Genomic DNA, 19,605 nt, shown 5'->3' on the forward strand with positions numbered 1-19,605 from the left:
TTGAAGTTACGCAGGGGATGGATCTTTCAGCAAGACAATGATCCAAAACACCGCTCCAAATCTACTCAGGCATTCATGCAGAGGAACAATTACAATGTTCTGGAATGGCCATCCCAGTCCCCAGACCTGAATATCATTGAATATCTGTGGGATTATTTGAAGAGGGCTGTCCATGCTCGGCGACCATCAAACTTAACTGAACTGGAATTGTTTTGTAAAGAGGAATGGTCAAAAATACCTTCATCCAGGATCCAGGAACTCATTAAAAGCTACAGGAAGCGACTAGAGGCTGTTATTTTTGCAAAAGGAGGATCTACTAAATATTAATGTCACTTTTCTGGTGAGGTGCCCATACTTATGCACCTGTCAAATTTGTTTGAATGCAGATTGCACATTTTCTGTTAGTACAATAAACCTCATTTCAAGGCAGTTATTACATATATCAAACTGAAATAGCTGTTGCAAAAACACCAATTTTTATAAAACAATAAGCTTAAGATTAATAGGGGTGCCCAAACTTTTTCATATAACTGTAGTATACAAGAAGTAAAAAAACATCTCCCGACTCCCCCATAGACGGGAACGCTCGGCTCGGCTAAGTGCTCACGTCTTATCTAAGGCAGACTCTTATCTTCTCTCTAACCAAAAGGATCTGTGTTTGGAAATCCAAACAACCAGATCCCTCTGTCCCCCCGACATCCCCTGTTGGGGGGAGAGTAGATAGGCCCACATACACATTAGATAGTTGGCCGATTCTGCAGATATCAGCAGGTTCCGTATGGGAGCCTTTAAAAGTTTTCTTTATTGCTTTTCTACCAATCTGGCACTTTTTTCGCCTTGATACACTTTAGAATAAAATTAGCCGAACTCGCTTACTTTGATGGATTGCCAAAACATCTGATTTATTTTCTGACGTGGCTTGGATCAGGCATGTTGAATTTCAGCACTCGATCCTTTTGTTTCCATGGAAGGTGCCCGGCAGTAGGCTACTCTTCTCTCCCCATTGAAAAAGTGTATGAAGTGGTTATTTTTACATTCCCTTCCCTATTTCTGTTTTTTCGGGGGTTTTGCAGCATTTGGTGACTTTTACAATCGATGAAGAAGATGACGTCCACACAGTGGAAGATGCAATTCGCAAACTTAACATGATGGATGCCAAAGGCAGAATCTGGATCCAAGAGATGGTGCTGCAAGTCAACAGTTCCAGTGTTAAACTTCTAGATGTGGAGTCCAAGGTACATTTTGTTGGTTGTGATAGATGATCTTTACTTTGTGATCCTTCAAACCCTTCACCCCTTCCCTCTGATATTCTCCATTCTGCTCCATGTAAATCCCCTCCTCAGGCAGGTGTGGAACAAATGCTGCACAATTAAGAATGCCTTAAATAATGGAAGTCTTCAGTGGTTTATTTCTATCAATTAACAAGATGGAAAATGAACAAACAAAGGAGAAATCTAAATCAGATCAATATTTGGTGACCACCCTTTTACCTTCAAAACAGCATCAATTTTTCTATTTACTTGCACAAAGTTTTTGAAGGATCTCAGAAGGGAGATTATTTCAAACATCTTGGAGAACTAACCACAGATCTCCTGTGGATGTCGCTTGCACAAATCCTTCTGTCTCTTCATGTGATCCCAGATAGACCCGATGATGTGAGAACGGGGTTCTGTGGGGCCAGATCATCACTTCCAGGATTACTTGTTCTTCTTTACGCTGTAGATAGTTCTTAATGTCATTGGCTATATGATTGGGGTCATTATCCTGCTGCAGAATTAATTTGGAGCCAATTAGATGCCTCCCTGATGGTATTACATGATGAATAAGTATCTGCCTGGATTTCTCAGCATTTAGGACACCATTAATCCTGACCAAATACCCAATTCCATTTGCTGAAATACAGCCCGAAACTTGCAGGACCTTCCACCATGCTTCACTGCTGCCTGCAGCCACCATTATTGGGCCTCTCTTCAGACAACAAGCTGACTTCTGTTATAGCCAACAATACAGTTCAGAGCACCTGCTGCCAGTTTTTGCACCCCTATGTTTTTGTGCATAGTTCAGTTGATTGGCTTTGTTTTCATGTTGAAAGTTTATTTTTTTTACTACAAATCTTCCATGAAGACCACCTCTGGCCAGATTTCTCTGAACAGTAGATGGGTATAGCTGGGTTCTACTGGTTGCTGCCAGTTCTGAACTGAGGGCACTGCTTGACATCTCCTGATTTTGATGGAAGTAAGCATGATGTGTCTTTCATCTGCTGCATTGTTTCCTTGACCAAGCACTGCATCTCCAGTCCTCAACATTGCCCATTTCTTGGTGCTTCTTCAAAGGAACAACATTTTGACACCCCAGTCTGCTTTGAAATCTTTGCGTAGGAGAGACCTTGCTGATGCAGTACAACTACATTGTTTCTTGTTGCTGAACTCCAGTTTTGCTAAATCCTATGACTTGTGACATGAAACCGTTTTCCACAACCTCACCATTGTTGCAGAGTTTGGCTGTTCCTCACCCAGTTTTAACCTGTCTACACAGCTGTTTCTGTTAATTATTATGTTTCAACCTACAAACAAAACTTATGATCATTTTCACCTGTCTGGTATAATTGATTGGTCATACACTTGACTATAATCCTACAAAATCCCTGACTTTGTGCAAGTAATTGTACCTAGAAGAAATGATGCTGGTTTGAAGGCAAAGGGTTATATTAAATATTGATGTTATTTAGATTTCTCTTTTGTTCACTCACTTTGCCTTTTGCTACTTGACAAAAATAAACTATTGACACTTCAATTTTTTTTTAAAACATTTCGACTTTTGCCTGAAGCTTTTATACAGTACTGTATGTGTGTGTGTATATTTAATGTATATGTTCTTATATAATATACATATATGTAATGTGAGACTTCTGTTGATGTTTTGTTTGTGTCTACAGGAGGAGCTGGAAGTTTTTATGATCCCAGCCATCCAACGTTGCGATACTTTTCTCCTGGAAAACCGGCATCGATCTCTGTTGGTGTTAGTTTGCCAGGAGAGATACCAACCCAAAGCTGATGTTCACTTCTTTCAGTGTGATGACATCGGGGTAAGACGCTTGGATTAAGAACAGTGAGAAATAAACCGGTTACAGTGTAGTTAGTCAATTTCTTGATAATGTATTTTTACTTTTCTAGGTGGAGTTGATTTGTGAAGATATTAATAGTGCCGTGTCTGATTCCAAAACCGGAGATAACGCCAAGAGACCTGCAGCTCTTCGGTATTACAGCAATGGGTTGTACTGAATCTATGTAACCTTAGGGTGTTTCTGTCTCCTTTTCCTTAGCTGTTTGAGTCATATAATGAGGTGCATAATGTATTCATCCATTACTGGTCATAATTTGGGCCTGTAAATCTCTTCCGTGCAGGGACAAACTGTTGTGGTCTCCAAAAACTCCACCACTCCTGAGAGCAATCTGCAACCTTCACCCTCTTTCCCACAAATGTGTCCATCATCTTCCTTCTGAAAAATCTGAGAACAGAGGCAGGAAGGGAGGAGCCGGGTATTACTGTACCTCCCCTGAGCACCAATAATATATTTTAAAGTAGTAAATCACCACTTACCATCTTACAAGGATGCACACATCATGCCTCTTGGGGTGTATCTGTATAAGAGGGTCACTGGCTAGATTGAGAGGGCAGCTAGGGTGGGATCTAGTGAGGCATTTGCCCTTGATGAAACAGGAGGACAGTAATTCGGCTCACCCTTGTCAATGTTCTAGTAGTTCGGTGCACAGGAGACGTCTTTGCCTGGATATAGAAAATTGCCATGATTAGGGTGCAATGCACTTGAAACGCATGATATCCTCACTCTTCTATGTACAATGTATTCATCTGACTTTTTAACCACTATCTTGGACTTTGTATTTGCCCACAAATAAAGACGCTTTGTTCGTGAAGCTGGAGTAGCCATTTTCTCCATTGATTTGCCTTTGATGCTAGCTGCTTAACCTTGGCTGGTATATAGAAAGTTAGGGCATCAAAAAGAACCTTCAGTTTTGGTGAATGAAAGCCTGTGGCTATGTCTCTGGCTAGCTGGATAACTTGTATATCATCTTACATGTTTTAAGGAACACCCAAGAGAAGATAAGTCAGCAAAGCTTAATTGGCTCCAACTCCTACTTGCCTCAGAGACAATGGCAGCCCCAGACACATTACATCACCCCAGCAGAGATCCTACAGCGGGAATCACAGCGCAGAATCGGAAAATCCCCAAACTCCTCACCGAGCCATCAAATCACTATCAATCCAGTCCCACAGATGCAGCAATCAAGCAGTCTCACCAAGGTATCCAGATTTGTCAATTAAGAGATTGTCAAGTATTTAATTTTTTTCTTACAAAAGCAAGTAAGGGTATTAAATAAAGCAATACTGAACCTCCCTCTGTTTCAGCACTGCCTCTCCGTGATCCCTACCTTTGCTGCAGCAATCACATGTACAGTATGCACAGCAGGTGATCGCTGCAGCAAAGTCAACAAAGACTAGCAGGGACCACCAGAGTGCTGGTGCTGCAGAGGAATTCAGTGGTGGTTAATGTTTCATTTTATTTTTATTTTATGCTATTCCTTGCTATTAGGAAAGTTTAAAATAAATCCTGGGCAACCTATTTTAAGCTATATTTATTTTTTTTATTCTATTTTTATATATTTTTAATTATTTTTAAATTATTTTAATATTTAATTATTGTTTATTTTATTTTTAATAATATTTATATAGGATGATCTTTACAGCCAAGTGGTACGACAAGAAAAGGGCTTGCAAATCCCACAGAATCCACAAATGCAACAGAAGAGTAGTTCAGGCGGACAGTCATTTGGTAAGGAGCGGACACTAAACACATATATCAAGTGTAATTATACTGGTATTGGGTCTGTGTATTAAACTAATATAACAAATCTTCTTGCAGTTGATGGGGACACCCAAGACCCAATGGCTATCAGAGCTGGACGGGAAGTGGTGAGTACCAAAAGTCCAAAATAGAAAAGCAATTTTGCAACTATAAATCTATAATGTGGTCAAGTTTGTTTCAAGAGCTGGAGAATTCTTGATTTTTCTCTCATTGATTTGCAGATATGTAGTCTTCTTTCTCTTAGAATGACTTCTGTCTGTTGTATTCTGGTATTTATACTATTAACAGACCCAGGTTTAGTACAAGACGTCCTTGATATTGTCTCCACTCCAAACATAACATGAAAGACGCCAAGAGACTGAGATACAAGTCACCACCAGGCCCGATCTGGAGTGTTCTGTCCTGAACTAGATCGCCCTCCTTGTCTGTGGCCGGGTTATATACACCAGCGGAGAATACTAGACTTTCCATTGTTATATTGATGAAGACTTTAATCCTTTTAAGAGGCATAAACCCATTTTCTCATGTTACATATATTTCCATTGTGTTGGTTTATTGATTAGAAGCACTTACAGGGTCATTTCTCCCAGAAATATTTTTTTTATTTTTTTTTCATAAATCAATAGTACACGTGATAAGAATTTTTTTAATATATCTTATTAGAGAAATCTGTTTCTTTCTCTCTCAAAGTTCTCAATTCCTAGGTAAAATGTGTCTTCAGTGATTTTCCCATTACTGAGAAAGAAGATGACAGTTGGTGCTCGGTAAGTTCTATGGAGAATGTTCTCATTCCCCCTCCATAAAATATTATAAGCACCAACTGTCATCTCCTATCTCAGTAATGGGAAAATCTTTATTCACTGAAGATACATTTTACCCATAAATTCAGAGTGGTTGATCAGTCCAGGAGAAGAAAGTAGCTAATATCTCTGATAAGATATATTACGAAGTTGCTTATTTTAATGTGTGCTATTGATTTATGAAATAAAAGTGCTGCTGGTTACTCTATCACCTGCTATCTCACTTTTCTGCTCCCAGCATAGTTAGGAGCTGCCCTACATACACTGTAACAACAATCCCCTCTTTATTCAGGCTGGTTCTGTAGGAGTGGTTTCTAAAATTTGATCCTTTATGCAGGTGGAAAATCATCTTGAATATAACCGGGTCCTGGTCCCCATTTTCCATGGGGAGAAAAATGCACACAAATAGTTTTTCTTTTGTAGAAAGAGAACTGTAAAACTTTTAAAGGGAATATCCAGGCAAATAATACAGTGACCTATCAAGGGGATTCAACCCCCGGCCGGCACCCCCACCAATCAGTTTTTATCAGCTCCAAAGGAATCCCGTTGTAAACAGAACAGAGCTGCACTGCTCACATTCGGGGTGTAGATGCTGCTGCCGAGTACTGCAGATCAGCTGTTATTTTCTAGAATAGGAGCTGATCTGAAAAAACGCGTCAGTGGCCGCAATAGATTGAAACTAGTTGTTAGAGCCTGTAACAGCTGATTGGTGGGGTTTCCTGTGTCAGATGCCCACCAATCTGATACTGATGATCTATTCTAAGGATTGTTCATCATCAGACCCATCAATATAATTTCACCCAACAATCCCTTTAATCAGTGGCATAGCCAGAGAGGCAGTCACCGAAGTCTATACAGTTGCAACGTTTCAACCAATTAGGGTAAGGCATAGGGCTAGACTTGGGGCTAGGTTTAGGGCTAGACTTGGGGCTAGGTTTAGGGCTAGACGTAGGGCTAGGTTTAGGGTTTGCAAAATACTTGTCTTGCCCCGAGCACTAGCAACCCACGCTACGCCTGTTCCTTTCACTGCTCCCACTGAGAGTTTTCCAAAATTCCCACTTTCCAATGGTGAAGATCTGCACATATACAAGCTGCCACTCAAATAGTGTAAGAGTTGGACCCTCCGTTCATGTCTGATTCACATTTCATTAATATTCAGCTTAGGAAACCCTGTTGACTTAAAGGAAATGCGTCATCCAAAAATGTCTTGCTTCAATTAAGTTTTGATGTTTAAACATATTTTTAACAATTATTTATTTTTCATATCACTTTGATTTAAAAAATTGAAATCTTGAAATTTTCACTTTGGTCACTAAACTTAATATTAGGCAGGTGCTTCCTATTCTTTACAGCATAGTCAGCCGTATAAATTGGACCGGAGTGCTCGGACTGGCCGGCGGTTCTCCCGACCCGAGCACGACCGCTTCATGTATTTCTATGAGGCTGTCACGCTTGGGTGGGTAGAGCTAACGGCCAGTCCGAAAACAGAGTGTGACAGCTCTATGTATTTCTATGAGGCTGTCACGCTTGGGTGGGTAGAGCTAACGGCCAGTCCGAAAACAGAGTGTGACAGCTCTATGTATTTCAATGAGGCTGTCACGCTTGGGTGGGTACAGCCGACGGCCAGCCCGAGCATTGCGGTCCGATCTATGTGGACCACTTCCAAGCAGTCATCTCATTAAAATCACAGACAAAATTAATTATCTGTGTTAGTAGCCCATTTAGGTGATTTTAGAGCAAGCTGAGTCTTATTTGCAATATTAAATATATTAATACATAAGGCAATGAAGCGGTGTCTTCCTCGGGTCATTTTGCATATGTCATGGTCACAGCTCACCACCTTCCTCTCCCTGTATAAAGCACAGAGCATGCCTAGAAAATGCTCCCATAGAAGTCAGCGGACATCTATGGACTATCAGGGCTGCTGTAAAACATATCTTTTGAAAACTGATAACAGCAGCTGAGGCAATGTAATGATGTACAGAAAATAGAATGTCAACTTCTAAAATTGAAAAATAACAGATTAGAAAAATAGAACAGGATTCACTACCTGGCTTTAATTATTCAAAAATAATATATTTGACACACTCCCTTTAAGCGAAGGACTGGGACCAAACAATGTGACAAAAGCAGAAGTCCGGAGCAGCTAGAAGATATTCAAATTCAATCATTTGCAGAGTCGCACACACAATACGTAACATTTGCATTTTGTAGTTTTTGGTTGTTACACTCTCGTTTATAGATTATCACTTCTTTATTATAACTTTCTACTATATTCCTGAACTTTGTCTGCTGCGCAGGATCTGCTGAATCACTGCTTTGATGACATTGAGATCTTTATGGGGAACCTCCAGAAGTCAGCGGAAGCATTTAAAGTCCTAAATCAAAGGAAGAAGTCTAGAAGGAGCAAGAAACAAGAAGCTGGAGGTAAAACTTAGCACTAGTGAAAAAAGATGCAACGTCGCATGTGGCTGCTAGAATACCATGAGCTCTTCTGCAGTATTAAAGGGGGTCTCCAGCTCATGGTTAAAAGGGTTTTCTGAATTCGGAAAGCCCTGTCCCTCGGTTGCAGTTTTGTTTAAAAAAAAAAAAAAAAAAGTGCTTTACTAACCCTCCCTGGGTCCAGCACTGAGTTTCCACCGCTGCTCCCAGGGCACTGGTCTCACATGGGGAGCACTGCAGTCAATAACTGAGCTCTGCAGGAGTAGACCGCATGAGAGGCTCAGAGCTGCTGCAATCACTGATTGGCTGCAGCACTATCAACAAGACATCAACATTGCAGACAATAACAGATACTAGGAGCAGCGACAGCGACTCAGTGCCCGACCCAGGAAGGGTGAGGAAAGCACATTTGGTTTATTTTAAACAAAACTGCAACCGAGGGACAGGGCTTTCCAAATCCAAAAAACCCCTTTAACCATGAAAATCATCTCTCTCTGGAAGATCTGAAAGTTTTGTGTATTAAACAGGCAGCCTAAATATATCAACAGGCACTGTGTAATGCTTAATTATCCCTGTGGTGGCGCTGTTGTGAAATTGAACTCTTGCCAATAAATTCCACCATAGTTTACAGCTGGGAATCAGAGCTGTGGGAGGAGGGATAAAAAGATTTAAATTTGGGGAATAATATTATCCTAAGGGAGCCAGCCCTTTAAAGCGAAGAACAGAACTTAGTTGTGTAGGATTTTACAATACAATGGTGTAACTGGTTTATAATTCTTATATATAACATTTATGTATCTGGAAAAGAAAACTCTTGCAACATGTTCTCTAATATTTTGTGCACAGAGGGATTGCTGACTCTCCGAGCCAAACCCCCAAGAATGGAGGATTATGAAGAAGCTGCACGGAAATTCAAATACAGCTTTTGTCTACTGGTACGTAAAAAAAAGCAAAAAAAGTCATCAAGAAGTGCTACAAACAATGGTGTCCATAATTTGTCCCCCTCTGTCTTCTCTACATAGGCAAGACTAAGAAGTAACATTATGAATCCCAGTTCGGTTGAGCTTGTTCACTTCTTATTTGGACCACTGAAGACCGTGAGTTTTTTTTTTTTATACGTTTTTCTTCCAATAGAGGAAGTTGTTTATACTGAAGGATGGTTTTTGGAACTTTAAGGTTCAGCCACCATGGTGACCTGCCCCGAGTCGAGCCCCGAGTCGAGCCCCGAGTCGAGCCCCGAGTCGAGCCCCGAGTCGAGCCCCGAGTCGAGCCCCGAGTCGAGCCCCGAGTCGAGCCCCGAGTCGAGCCCCGAGTCGAGCCCCGAGTCGAGCCCCGAGTCGAGCCCCGAGTCAAACCCTAATTGGTTGAAAGGGTTTTTTTTCAGGAGATAAATATTATTTTTAGAAGGGCTCAGACTTGATAAGGGGCTTCTTGTTGTATGAGATGTAAATAAATGTACCATTTCTTGTAATCAGCTGGTGGACAGTTCCGGAGGTCCAGAAATGGCTGCTTCTATCCAAAGTCCAATGCTCACCAAAGAAGCTGTCAGTCTGCTGAAGGAGTGCTTAGATGAGAAAGAACTAGAATTATGGAAATCATTAGGACCAAACTGGACCAGACCAAGGTACGAAGGGATCCCAGGTTCTGCAGTAAGAGACCATGGGTCTATCTTGTAAGGGATATTGGAGAAGTGATCATGTTTAGTGATCATTAAATAACATTTTACCATAAAATAAAAAATAAATGTGGTCCTGGTAAATAGGTGTGATAACTACCAATATGGCACCATTACACTTCGAACAGAGTATTCACTCAGGTCTTAATCAGCAAAGGTGTTCGGTACATAGTCAAGTTTTTACTAGAATCCAAAGTATGATTTGTTCTTTATAGAACTGGTCCCCCAAATGTGTGAGAGGGAGCTTTGTATACCTTGATCATGCATGACATGCTACTGCTACCTTTAAAACTGCCATTTCTGAGGACTTTGTCCATAAATCCTCATCCCATAATGGGTAAGTTTTCTCCTTGTGGAGTGATATGCCGGGTCTGGCATGCCAGCATGAGGAGGCCTCTGGGAAATTAAATATGCAACTTGCCTCTTCAGAGAGGAACGGGACTAGAACTTTAGTGCCACCTATTGGAAGTAGCTATCCTAAAAGTCAATATCGACTCTCTAACGAGCCTTGTCATATGACTTAGGATAAAAGTCAAACCAGGCTCGTTAAAGAGTCGATATTGACTTTTAGATCGCTGCTTGCAATATGTGGCTCTAGAGTTCTAGTCGTCTTCCTCTCTGAAGAGACAATTTGCATATTTAATTTCCCAGAGGAGCATGCATGGCTTATATGTCTCCTCACTCTGATATGCCAGGCTTGGCATGTCACTCTCCACAAGGAGAAAAGTTACCCGTTTAGACTCTAAATTTCTAAGAAGGTGATGTAGCCGCACAAGAGGAGGTCTCACAAGCTCAGTCTTCAGTTGTTCAATCGACTTTTTTTTTATTTTTACAATTTTTGTTTAGAAAGTGACAGGACGTCCTCATTATACATATACACAGAACAAAATGAGCTAAAATTGCTTTAAAGGGGTGTTACAGGGAATAAAAATGACACCTTTTAAAGAGAACATGTCACCAGGTCAAGTCTCCAGTTTTTGCTCCCCTGAGTATTCTGTGTTTTGTTTTGTAATACACCATACAGTTAGAGATATGGGGCCTTTTCATTTAGGGTTAATCTTTATGGGTTTTACAAAAGAGCATGGCTCACAGGGTAATTATGCCGAGAGGCTAAACACACACCCCAGAGGAGCCAGAAGTCCATAAAAATTAGCTCTAAATGGGCTTATAACTTTGGAAACATATGGAGTATTATAAAAAACAAACTTAGGAGCAGGGGGAATAAAATAACAAAAACTAGACACTTGTGACCTGGTGCAGGTTCTCTTTACGTCCTCATACCAAAAAAACCTAAAGTAATGATACTCGCCCTGCCTGGTCCCCATAGAACCTGCTTCAGTCCTTACCTCAATCCCCCTTGGTCTATGCATTCTGGATTCGTCCTCAACACACCAGAAATGCCTGAATCTTCATTCAATGTGTCAAGTACGGGATCAGGAAGCACAGAGCAGACCTGGAATCGGACTTGTAAGGGTCAGGGGGGAGGTTGAGTATTTCAGGTTTTTGCTATGTAATCTGAGAGTAGCATCACATAGGAGCTGAGACCCTGATTCCAGTGATGTGTCACTTACTGGGCTGTGTTTTGCTGTTTCAACATAATCCGTGTTTTATAAGCAAGAGATTATCACTACAGGACTAGGTGTCTGGTGCTTCCTAGTCCAACCACGCCCCCAGCACTGATTAGCAGCTTCCTTTCAATGCAGAGTGTACACAGAAAGCAGCCAATCAGAGGTGTGGGCGGGGTTATACACAGCTCAGCATTCTGAGCTCTGTAGCAGAGAAAACTATGATTCTATCACAACTGCTGCACCCAGTAAACTAAGTGATACATTGCTGGAATCAGGGTCTCTGTCCCTACTGTCAGATTACATAGCAAAACCTGCTGACAGATTCCCTTTAAGGGAATATTTTTTTTTTTGCCGATGTTTACAATATAGCATCATAATACAAGTTGTAAATGTATCATCACATACTATTACAATAGTCCAGTGTTGAGAAGCAATTGTCTTACAGACGATCCCCCCCCCCTCCCCAAATAAACAAAATATTGTTACACAGTTACTAATAATTCTATCTTTTCTCATATAGACTGGAATTCCCACGGGACTTTTGCGAGCCATACACTCCCACGTTTAAGAGTGGATGGGTCCCCAATAATAGTGATGGAAAGCCCTGGGAGGATCCTGTTGAGCTTCAGCATCGCCATGAAGAATTAAGGTCGCAGGTCAGTATCCTGTGCGTGTTTGTGACACATTTGGCCATTTACATTTTTTAAAGGGGGTTGTATAAAATAAGATAACGGGCTGGTTTCCTATAAAAGGCGCTGTTCTTGTCTGCGGGCTGTGTCTGGTATAGGAGCCCAGCCTCATTCACCAACATATGGGAATTAATGGCGCTTTGGGTCAGTGCAAGCAGCGTGACCCTTGTTCTATTTTTCATTTTTTTGCAATGCATTATATTTATGACCTGTGTACAAAACACAAAGAAAGTCAAGGCAGGGTTTCTATGGTGCAAAACCTCAAACCAGAAAGTCCTGTTTCTGATTAAACACCGATCTGTAACGCACGAACCCAAGCAGCTACTTCCCTGGGTGTCCCTGCAAGGAAAAATGGTTGCCTGAATAGGAGAAGGCAAATGGTACCAATGCCAAGGAGAATAGGTTTTTAGATGAGATTTTATTAAGAATCTTTGAGGGTATATTCATTTTGCGTTTGGGTCACAAGTCAGTGGCTCAATCAGGTCTTGCTCTGAAAAACAGGATTTGGGCGGAAGTTCCATAGTGGTTATTCACTTTATTGACTCCGTGGTAAACCACAAGCAAAATGCACAAAGGGACTCGGTCAGCCTCATTAAAGTGAATGGTTTCGCCTGAATTCTGTTTTTCAGGAGTTCAGACGAAAGACCCAATGGAGCCACTAATGTGTGTAGCACAAGTGGAATACGGACTTGCATGATCTTTCGGCAGTCTACACTGCATACAACATAAAGTGACTCTCTCAGCCTCATTAAAGTGAATGACTCTGCCTGGGGTTTCGCCTGAATTCTGTTTTTCAGGAGTTCAGACGAGAGACCCAACAGAGCCACTAATGTGTGTAGCACAAGTGAATACGGACTTGCATGATCCTTTGGCAGTCTACATTGCATACAGCAAAAAGTGACTCTCTCAGCCTCATTAAAGTGGCCTGGTCTGGGGTTTCGCCCGAATCCTGTTTTTCAGGAGTTCAGATGGAAAACCCCACGTGTGTGTGGCACAAATGCTATATGGTTTTGCATGATCCTTCAGCAGTCTACACTCCATGCAGCCCAACTCAGCACCTCTTAATTAAAAGCGCTGGAGAAAAATGTGTGGCGCCCCTGAGGGTTCGACCACCACAGGGATGCTGCACTTCTCTAATGGAGTGTAGTGTTCCTCCTCTGAGGTAAGAACAGTGCGATGGTCAGGACCCAACCTCCACATCCAACACCACACTTCTCCCACCAAGGGGGCTATTATGCACCAGCTGCTGCCTCTAGTGGAGTTGGGAGAGAGGGGAACCAAGAGATAGGGGAACCAACTAGTGGGTGAGGGTGGAGGACTCACATTTTAGTGACACTTTAAATTTCATATTTAATAAAAAGCCATTTTGGTTCTTGGTCTCTTGTATTGTGATCTCCCACGCTGAAAGTGGATCCTGTGTGGGCCTGCAGCGGAGGGAGACACGGCCCTCGTACCCTGGCCTTGGGTCGAGGGGCAGGTTGCAGATGATGTATGTCTCAGCCCAGTCAAAGACCATGACCAAGAAGGCCCGGAGCTCAGGAGTGTAGCTCCACCGCAAATGGATCCCAGGGAGGATGCAGACGGAGCGGTGTACACCACCTGTCCTCGCCAACCTTATATATTCAGAGGGATTCCGGCTGCAAGAGGGGTACCGGCCCCCGACACCTGACCTTGCTACTCCACGTCCTGGTCAGGGAAGCCCGGTAGGCCCTGAGGATCCCACCGGGTAACGGAAAGAGCAGAGCTGCCACCCGTACCCTTTTTCTGAGTGAAGTTCAGAGGGAGACCCGGCCTATCTACACACACACAGACAGGAAAGGACCCGGTCTGAAGTCTAGGAACACTCTGGTGCGGGGTCCTGATTGAACACTGGACTTACTCAGAGGTTGTCGGACCCCCCCCCCGTCTTTGGTGACCGCAGAAGTCCGCAAGGAGCAGGGAGACGCCTTCCTACTGCCATCTCCATCGTGAGTAAAAACCCTGGAAGTTAACCCCTATGGCCTCCGGACTCTTATTCTGCATTACACCGCACTACGCAGCACTAAACCTCCTAGACTACTACCCCCTCCATCCTGTCCCTCTGCCCTGAGGCCCTGCTCCGCCTGTGGGGAGTAGTAACAACGACGGCTGCCATAACACCATGCCTCGGCGGACTGCAGCTGCGCTGGTGGCCTTCACCAGGTGCCACAGGTGGCATAGTCGAGATCAGCCACTCAACCCGGATAAGCCCGTACCATCTCTTTTTTTAGTGTGACGGCGCTGGGCACGGAGCAGGTCCGGGCCACGGCTGCACCCCATCTACATCACAGGACCCGGCTCCGAGTCCCCCATCTCCCAGGGTAGGGCTTACAGAAGGCGAGCGTGAGTCACAAAAATGCACCAAACGTTTTAAGACCAGATTACAAAACGCAAACCCAAGGACAACCAAATTGCCGAAACGGAAGCGAGACAGCGCACAAAGTGACTCCATCAGCATAATTAAAGTGAATTGTCCCACCTGGGGTTTCGCCTGAATTCTGTTTTTTGTCAGTTCAGACGAAAGACCCGACGGAGCCACTAATGTGTGTAGCACAAGTGGAATATGAACATGCATGATCCTTTGGCAGTCTACACTCCATGCAGCCCAGTTCAGCCCCTCTTAATACATTTGGTGCATTTTTCTCCAGCGCTCTTTTGATTAATCTTAGTAAATGTCCCCCATTGATTTTTGTCTGTCCTAAGTAACATTATTTTTGGCCTTGACTCGTACATTTAAAGATTTGCAATGGAAATGGAAGCACTAGATGTGCCACAAGGCAATGTGACTTTTTTGTGCAATGCAAATACAACTACCGGAGGAGAAACAAACAGACCATGACCACAGGCAATGGAAGAGAACCGGATCGGATCTGCAGTGCCCGGCAGCAGGGACTACGCTCTGTACTGAGCTGGGCTGCGATTAGTTTTTACATCCATATAAAATTTGTGGCCAACCCCTTTAAAAAAAAACATTTGAATTTAAGATGTAATTTTTCACCTCTTTGTAAATATTTTTCTTTGTTGCTTCTTTTTCATACACTTTGTTTTCATTTATATTTCCTTTTTATCTTTCTTTAGCAATCATCTCCTCAAGTTCATCAGTCACCACAACCTCCAGTCTTGAATGGGTACGTCATCTCCTATGATTCCTCGCATTGGATTATTAGCCTTTCCTAGTATAGATTTAATTTCCCATCAGAAAATGACTTACATTTAGTATAAAAAAAAACTATTTAAAAACAATATATATATATATATATATATATATATATATATATATATATATATATATATATAATATATATAATTTATCACTATCTGTATTAAAAAAAAGTAGCTATTTCCACATCGACCTCTAGACGTAATTTAAGACTTCTACTCCCATTGGGTACATGTACATTGACAGCAACAGACTAGCTCAGACCTGGTCTTTTGTATAGAAGCCTTCTGAGCTCCTCTAATTTGGGCAATGGCCATTGTGAAGGGAGGGGGAGCAGGTGAGCTGTGTTATCCCCTATTATGATTGGTGGATCCTGTGTTATCAGCTGTATATAGAGGTGTTACCTGTTATTCTGATCCTGCCTCTGCTGATTAGGCACCTGCTGAAAACTCTTCCTGAAGGACAGGAAGTAAGAGTCAAAAAAGCCCCAGTGGCCAGTGTGAATATTGCAAGATTAAAATGCTAAAATTGGCCATTTGAAAACTGCAAAATTCAAGCTCTTCTTTTTTTTTAAATAAAAAATAAACAAACGATAAAAAAAAGCCTTATTTAAATAATAGGTCATTTTCTGATGAAAGATTTCTTATCGAGACCCAATAGAAAATCAGTAAGCCATGTGGTTTTATGCACTTTTTTTTGTTTTAGTAGCAAAGGGCATGTCTTAAAAGGAGAACCTGAGCAGCAGTGATATACTTTGTGCATCTTCAGATTGTCTAAGATTACATTGTCCAAAATTAGTAAATTTGCCCCATTTATCAAGTCTACTACAAAGGATGAGAATATCACGTGCTCGTTTAAACTTTATATAAAGGCCCAGAGAACCAAGGATTGGTGCGGTGCACAAGGGCAAAGGTGCATTTTTGAAAAAAAAATACATTGAATTATTTTTCTTTTGCAGCCACAAGGAGACAGACAGCAGATCTGTGAACTGCACGTACGATTTTGTTGCCAGAAACAGCACCGAGTTGTCAGTGTTACAGGGAGAAGTTCTGGAGGTATGTGCGATGTCCATGCCCGCTCATGCCCACCAGTCTGTACATAGTGATTCAAGTATATTGTGCCTAGTACTGCTCATATAAGAGGGTGGTGGCCCACCGGAAGATTCTCCTGTTCTCCAGTGGGCCAGTCCAAGCCTGCTAGTAGGGACTAAGGAAACTGTGAGGGCTCGGAGAGGCTTAATAAAGGCGTCCCTTTAATATGCATTTATTCCGTTTAGGTTTTGGATGATTCCAAGAAGTGGTGGAAGGTGCAGAATCGCTTTGGGCAGATTGGTTACGTACCTTACAATATACTTTCCCCGGTCACAGCCGCAGAACTTAACAAACCAAAACAAAATGGAATCCCACCTGGAAGCCCAGTGAAGGTACGCTCACTTAGGAGAACTAAAGACATAATTTCCAAGAAAGACTTGCTTATACTGCAATATGTATGTACTTGGTGGAGGTTCACTGAATGAATGAAGTCATTATCATATCTTCCTGTACAACTGGAATGGTTGTTTGCAGATAACTATGTACCAACTAAATATCCCTTTAAAGGCTATGAACACCTTTAATCTTTGACATTCATGGTTACCTTTAGTTAGTACTAAGTTTCTGGCTGCATTTTTCATTCCCCCATTATTTTAAGACTTCCTAATATGCAGTTTGCAAGTTTCAGATTTTATTCTTTTGGGAGTTTCTCTCCTTGTAATACATGCTGGAGGTAAGCTTTGAGTTTCCCTCCCAGTAATGTAGGCTGGATGTGAGGTTTGTGTGTATTCAAGGTGCTAAGCACAGCTCCAGATCAGAACTTATTTCATCTCCATGTGCTTTCCTTCTTGTCTATAGACTGTTTTCTTTCTGCTCTCCATAAACCTTTAGATGCTTTCTCCACTGCAGATCTTTGTACAACCCCCTTTATCCTGTGATTTCTAACACTGAGAGAAGGGGAGGATGAGAGCGTAGGGAATAGTCAGGATAACAAATTTGGATATTTTTTTTCAGACCACTGCAGCAGCAAAACTGCAGAACAATTGTAGTGAAGACTATTTAGAAAACACAATTAAATAATTTCTGAGAGCAGGTGTACATAGCCTTTAAAGGGAAATTGTCACCTTGGAAAACACCATTTACCTGCAGTTATAGGGTTGATTTGCCTAGCCGCTTTATTGAAAATGTGGCAACTGGGAGAAAATTAACTTTTCCTCCCTGTAGTCGCTGGCTTTCCCTGGAGCCACAGAACTTTGATTGATAACCAGCTCTGCAGCGCATCTTTAATGAGCAGGATTGTGGCGCCATTTACTGTATAAATAGCGTTTTCCAAAATGACCGGTTCCCATTAAGTTACTGTCTCATTGTGATACTACAGCCTTTAATGCCATTAAATTCTAGACTCGTTCTATTAATTAACCCTTTTAATCCCTCTTCCAGAAGACTCAACCACCAACACCTCCCAAAAAGCCATCCAAGTCAAGTCTCATCAGCCCAGGACAGTGGGACACAGTAGACAGTCAATATCCAGAACAGAATATCACCACACAAGGTGAAAATTGGATCTTTACACTCAGCAAGATTTTATATGAGCAGAAGACAAAAGACGTTCTCCAGAGTTTCCAGACTTCTACAGTTTGGACATTTATTGGGAGATGTGCTGATGCCTCTAATTATACATTATCATTAAGGGATGCAAATTGCCTCTTCAGATAGGACGAGGACTTGAACGCTAGTGTCACCTATTGAAAGTAGCAATCCTAAAAGTCAATATCGACCCTTTAACGAGCCTTGTCACATGACTTGGGATAAAAGCCAAATCAGAATCTCAATTTGCAGGCACTGTGTTTCGGGATATTGCCTCTCGTCAGTGCAAAGTATGAGAACTGACTTGGCTAGGTGAGAGTCTAAGACTGGGCTCTAAGGGGTAAGTATTCTTCTTGTGGAGAGTGACATGCCAGGTCTGGCACGCCAGTATGAGGAGACTTAAACGCCTTGCATGCTCCTCTGGGAAATTAAATATGCAAATTTCAGAGAAGAAGAGGACTTGAACTCCAGTGCTACATATAGGAAGTAGGAATCCTACAAGTCAATATCGACCCTTTAACGAGCCTTGCAATACCCTGAAACACCGTGTCTGTGAATTGAGATTCTGATTTGGCTTTTAGTCATATTGCAAGGCTCGTTAAAGGGTCGATATTGACTTGTAGGATTACTGCTTCCAATAGGTGGCGCTATAGAGTTAAAGTCCTTTTCCTCTCCGAAGAGACAATTTGCATATTTAATTTCCCAGAGGAGCATGCAAGGCGTTTAAGCCTCCTCATGATGGCATGCCATACCTTGCATGTCACTCTCCACAAGGAGAAAACTTACCCATTATGGGATGAGCATTTATGGACAAAGTCCTCAAAAATGGTTAATTAATCTTATAGACTATCATCTCCTCCAAGTAAACGTTTTATAAGTGAATTGACTTGTGTTTGAATATTGTAAATTTACCATACGCTGTCATATTTATTTATTTCATTTATTATTTTGTTTTATTTTATTTATGTTTTATTTATTTATTTTCTTGTTTCTTTAGAGAAATTTGACAGAATAAACAGTATGAATGAAGAATTGTTGCTCAGGCTGGCAAATGGCCGAACAGCCCCACAGAAGAGTCTAAATATCCACAAGATGTCAGATACCTCCATACCACTCACCGATGAGTCCAGCCCCGTGGAGGTCTCCTCTTGGCTCCAGGCCAAAGGCTTCAACACATTGTGAGTCTACACCCATAATACCCCAAATTCTCCCTTTTTGTTTCTCAGCGCCATGTTATTTTTCCATTATTAGTCTGAGCAGATCCTAAGACGTTTCACTGCATTTTAGGGAATTTTGAGTTTTAAGGTAGGGACAAAATCTGATTCCTGTCCGTGGCGCCCTTCGAAATCAAGTCCAAGTAATACAGTAGTATAATAAGTGTAAGATGTTTCTGCTAATAATGATCATTTCTAATGTTTTTTTCAGGACTGTAAAATCCCTTGGGGTGTTAAATGGAGCTCAGTTGTTTTCTCTAAGAAAAGATGAGTTTAGAGCTGTGAGCCCCGACGAAGGAGCCAGAGTCTACAGCCAGGTCATGGTGCAGAAGGCTCTTCTTGAGGTATGGAATAACATACTTTTATGCTTCAAGTAGCTCCGATATTCAGCTCATTCGTACCCATACAAGTCTGTGGGTGCATGAAAATCATCGGATTCTGATGTCATCCGAGTGCAGTCTGATTACTGGACACAGACAATGGAGAAGATGGAGAAATTAAGTTCTCCATCTTCACACTTGTGCTATGATTCTCTC

General features: G+C 41.9%; 1 protein-coding gene across 3 annotated transcripts in view; it reads left to right on the plus strand.

Annotated features, from left to right (window-relative positions):
• Window positions 1–19,605, plus strand: part of EPS8L1 (EPS8 signaling adaptor L1) — a 75,426-nt gene that overhangs the window by 52,723 nt on the left and 3,098 nt on the right. For 2 of the 3 annotated variants that reach the window (XM_073656372.1, XM_073656374.1), the window contains 17 exons: window positions 1,074–1,235; window positions 2,936–3,085; window positions 3,174–3,256; window positions 4,107–4,323; window positions 4,753–4,852; window positions 4,943–4,992; window positions 7,986–8,112; window positions 8,974–9,062; window positions 9,150–9,224; window positions 9,603–9,751; window positions 11,891–12,026; window positions 15,156–15,205; window positions 16,196–16,292; window positions 16,514–16,660; window positions 17,709–17,820; window positions 18,853–19,033; window positions 19,281–19,413. In XM_073656372.1, the coding sequence (XP_073512473.1) occupies window positions 1,074–1,235; window positions 2,936–3,085; window positions 3,174–3,256; window positions 4,107–4,323; window positions 4,753–4,852; window positions 4,943–4,992; window positions 7,986–8,112; window positions 8,974–9,062; window positions 9,150–9,224; window positions 9,603–9,751; window positions 11,891–12,026; window positions 15,156–15,205; window positions 16,196–16,292; window positions 16,514–16,660; window positions 17,709–17,820; window positions 18,853–19,033; window positions 19,281–19,413 (2,058 nt within the window). The remainder of the gene's footprint in view (window positions 1–1,073; window positions 1,236–2,935; window positions 3,086–3,173; window positions 3,257–4,106; window positions 4,324–4,752; window positions 4,853–4,942; window positions 4,993–7,985; window positions 8,113–8,973; window positions 9,063–9,149; window positions 9,225–9,602; window positions 9,752–11,890; window positions 12,027–15,155; window positions 15,206–16,195; window positions 16,293–16,513; window positions 16,661–17,708; window positions 17,821–18,852; window positions 19,034–19,280; window positions 19,414–19,605) is intronic. The other variant, XM_073656373.1, reaches the window with a different exon arrangement.

This window comes from Phyllobates terribilis, unplaced genomic scaffold (genome assembly GCF_046119375.1).
Source record: "Phyllobates terribilis strain yellow unplaced genomic scaffold, ASM4611937v1 Scaffold_12__6_contigs__length_324123572, whole genome shotgun sequence".
NCBI classification, from domain to species: domain Eukaryota; kingdom Metazoa; phylum Chordata; class Amphibia; order Anura; family Dendrobatidae; genus Phyllobates; species Phyllobates terribilis.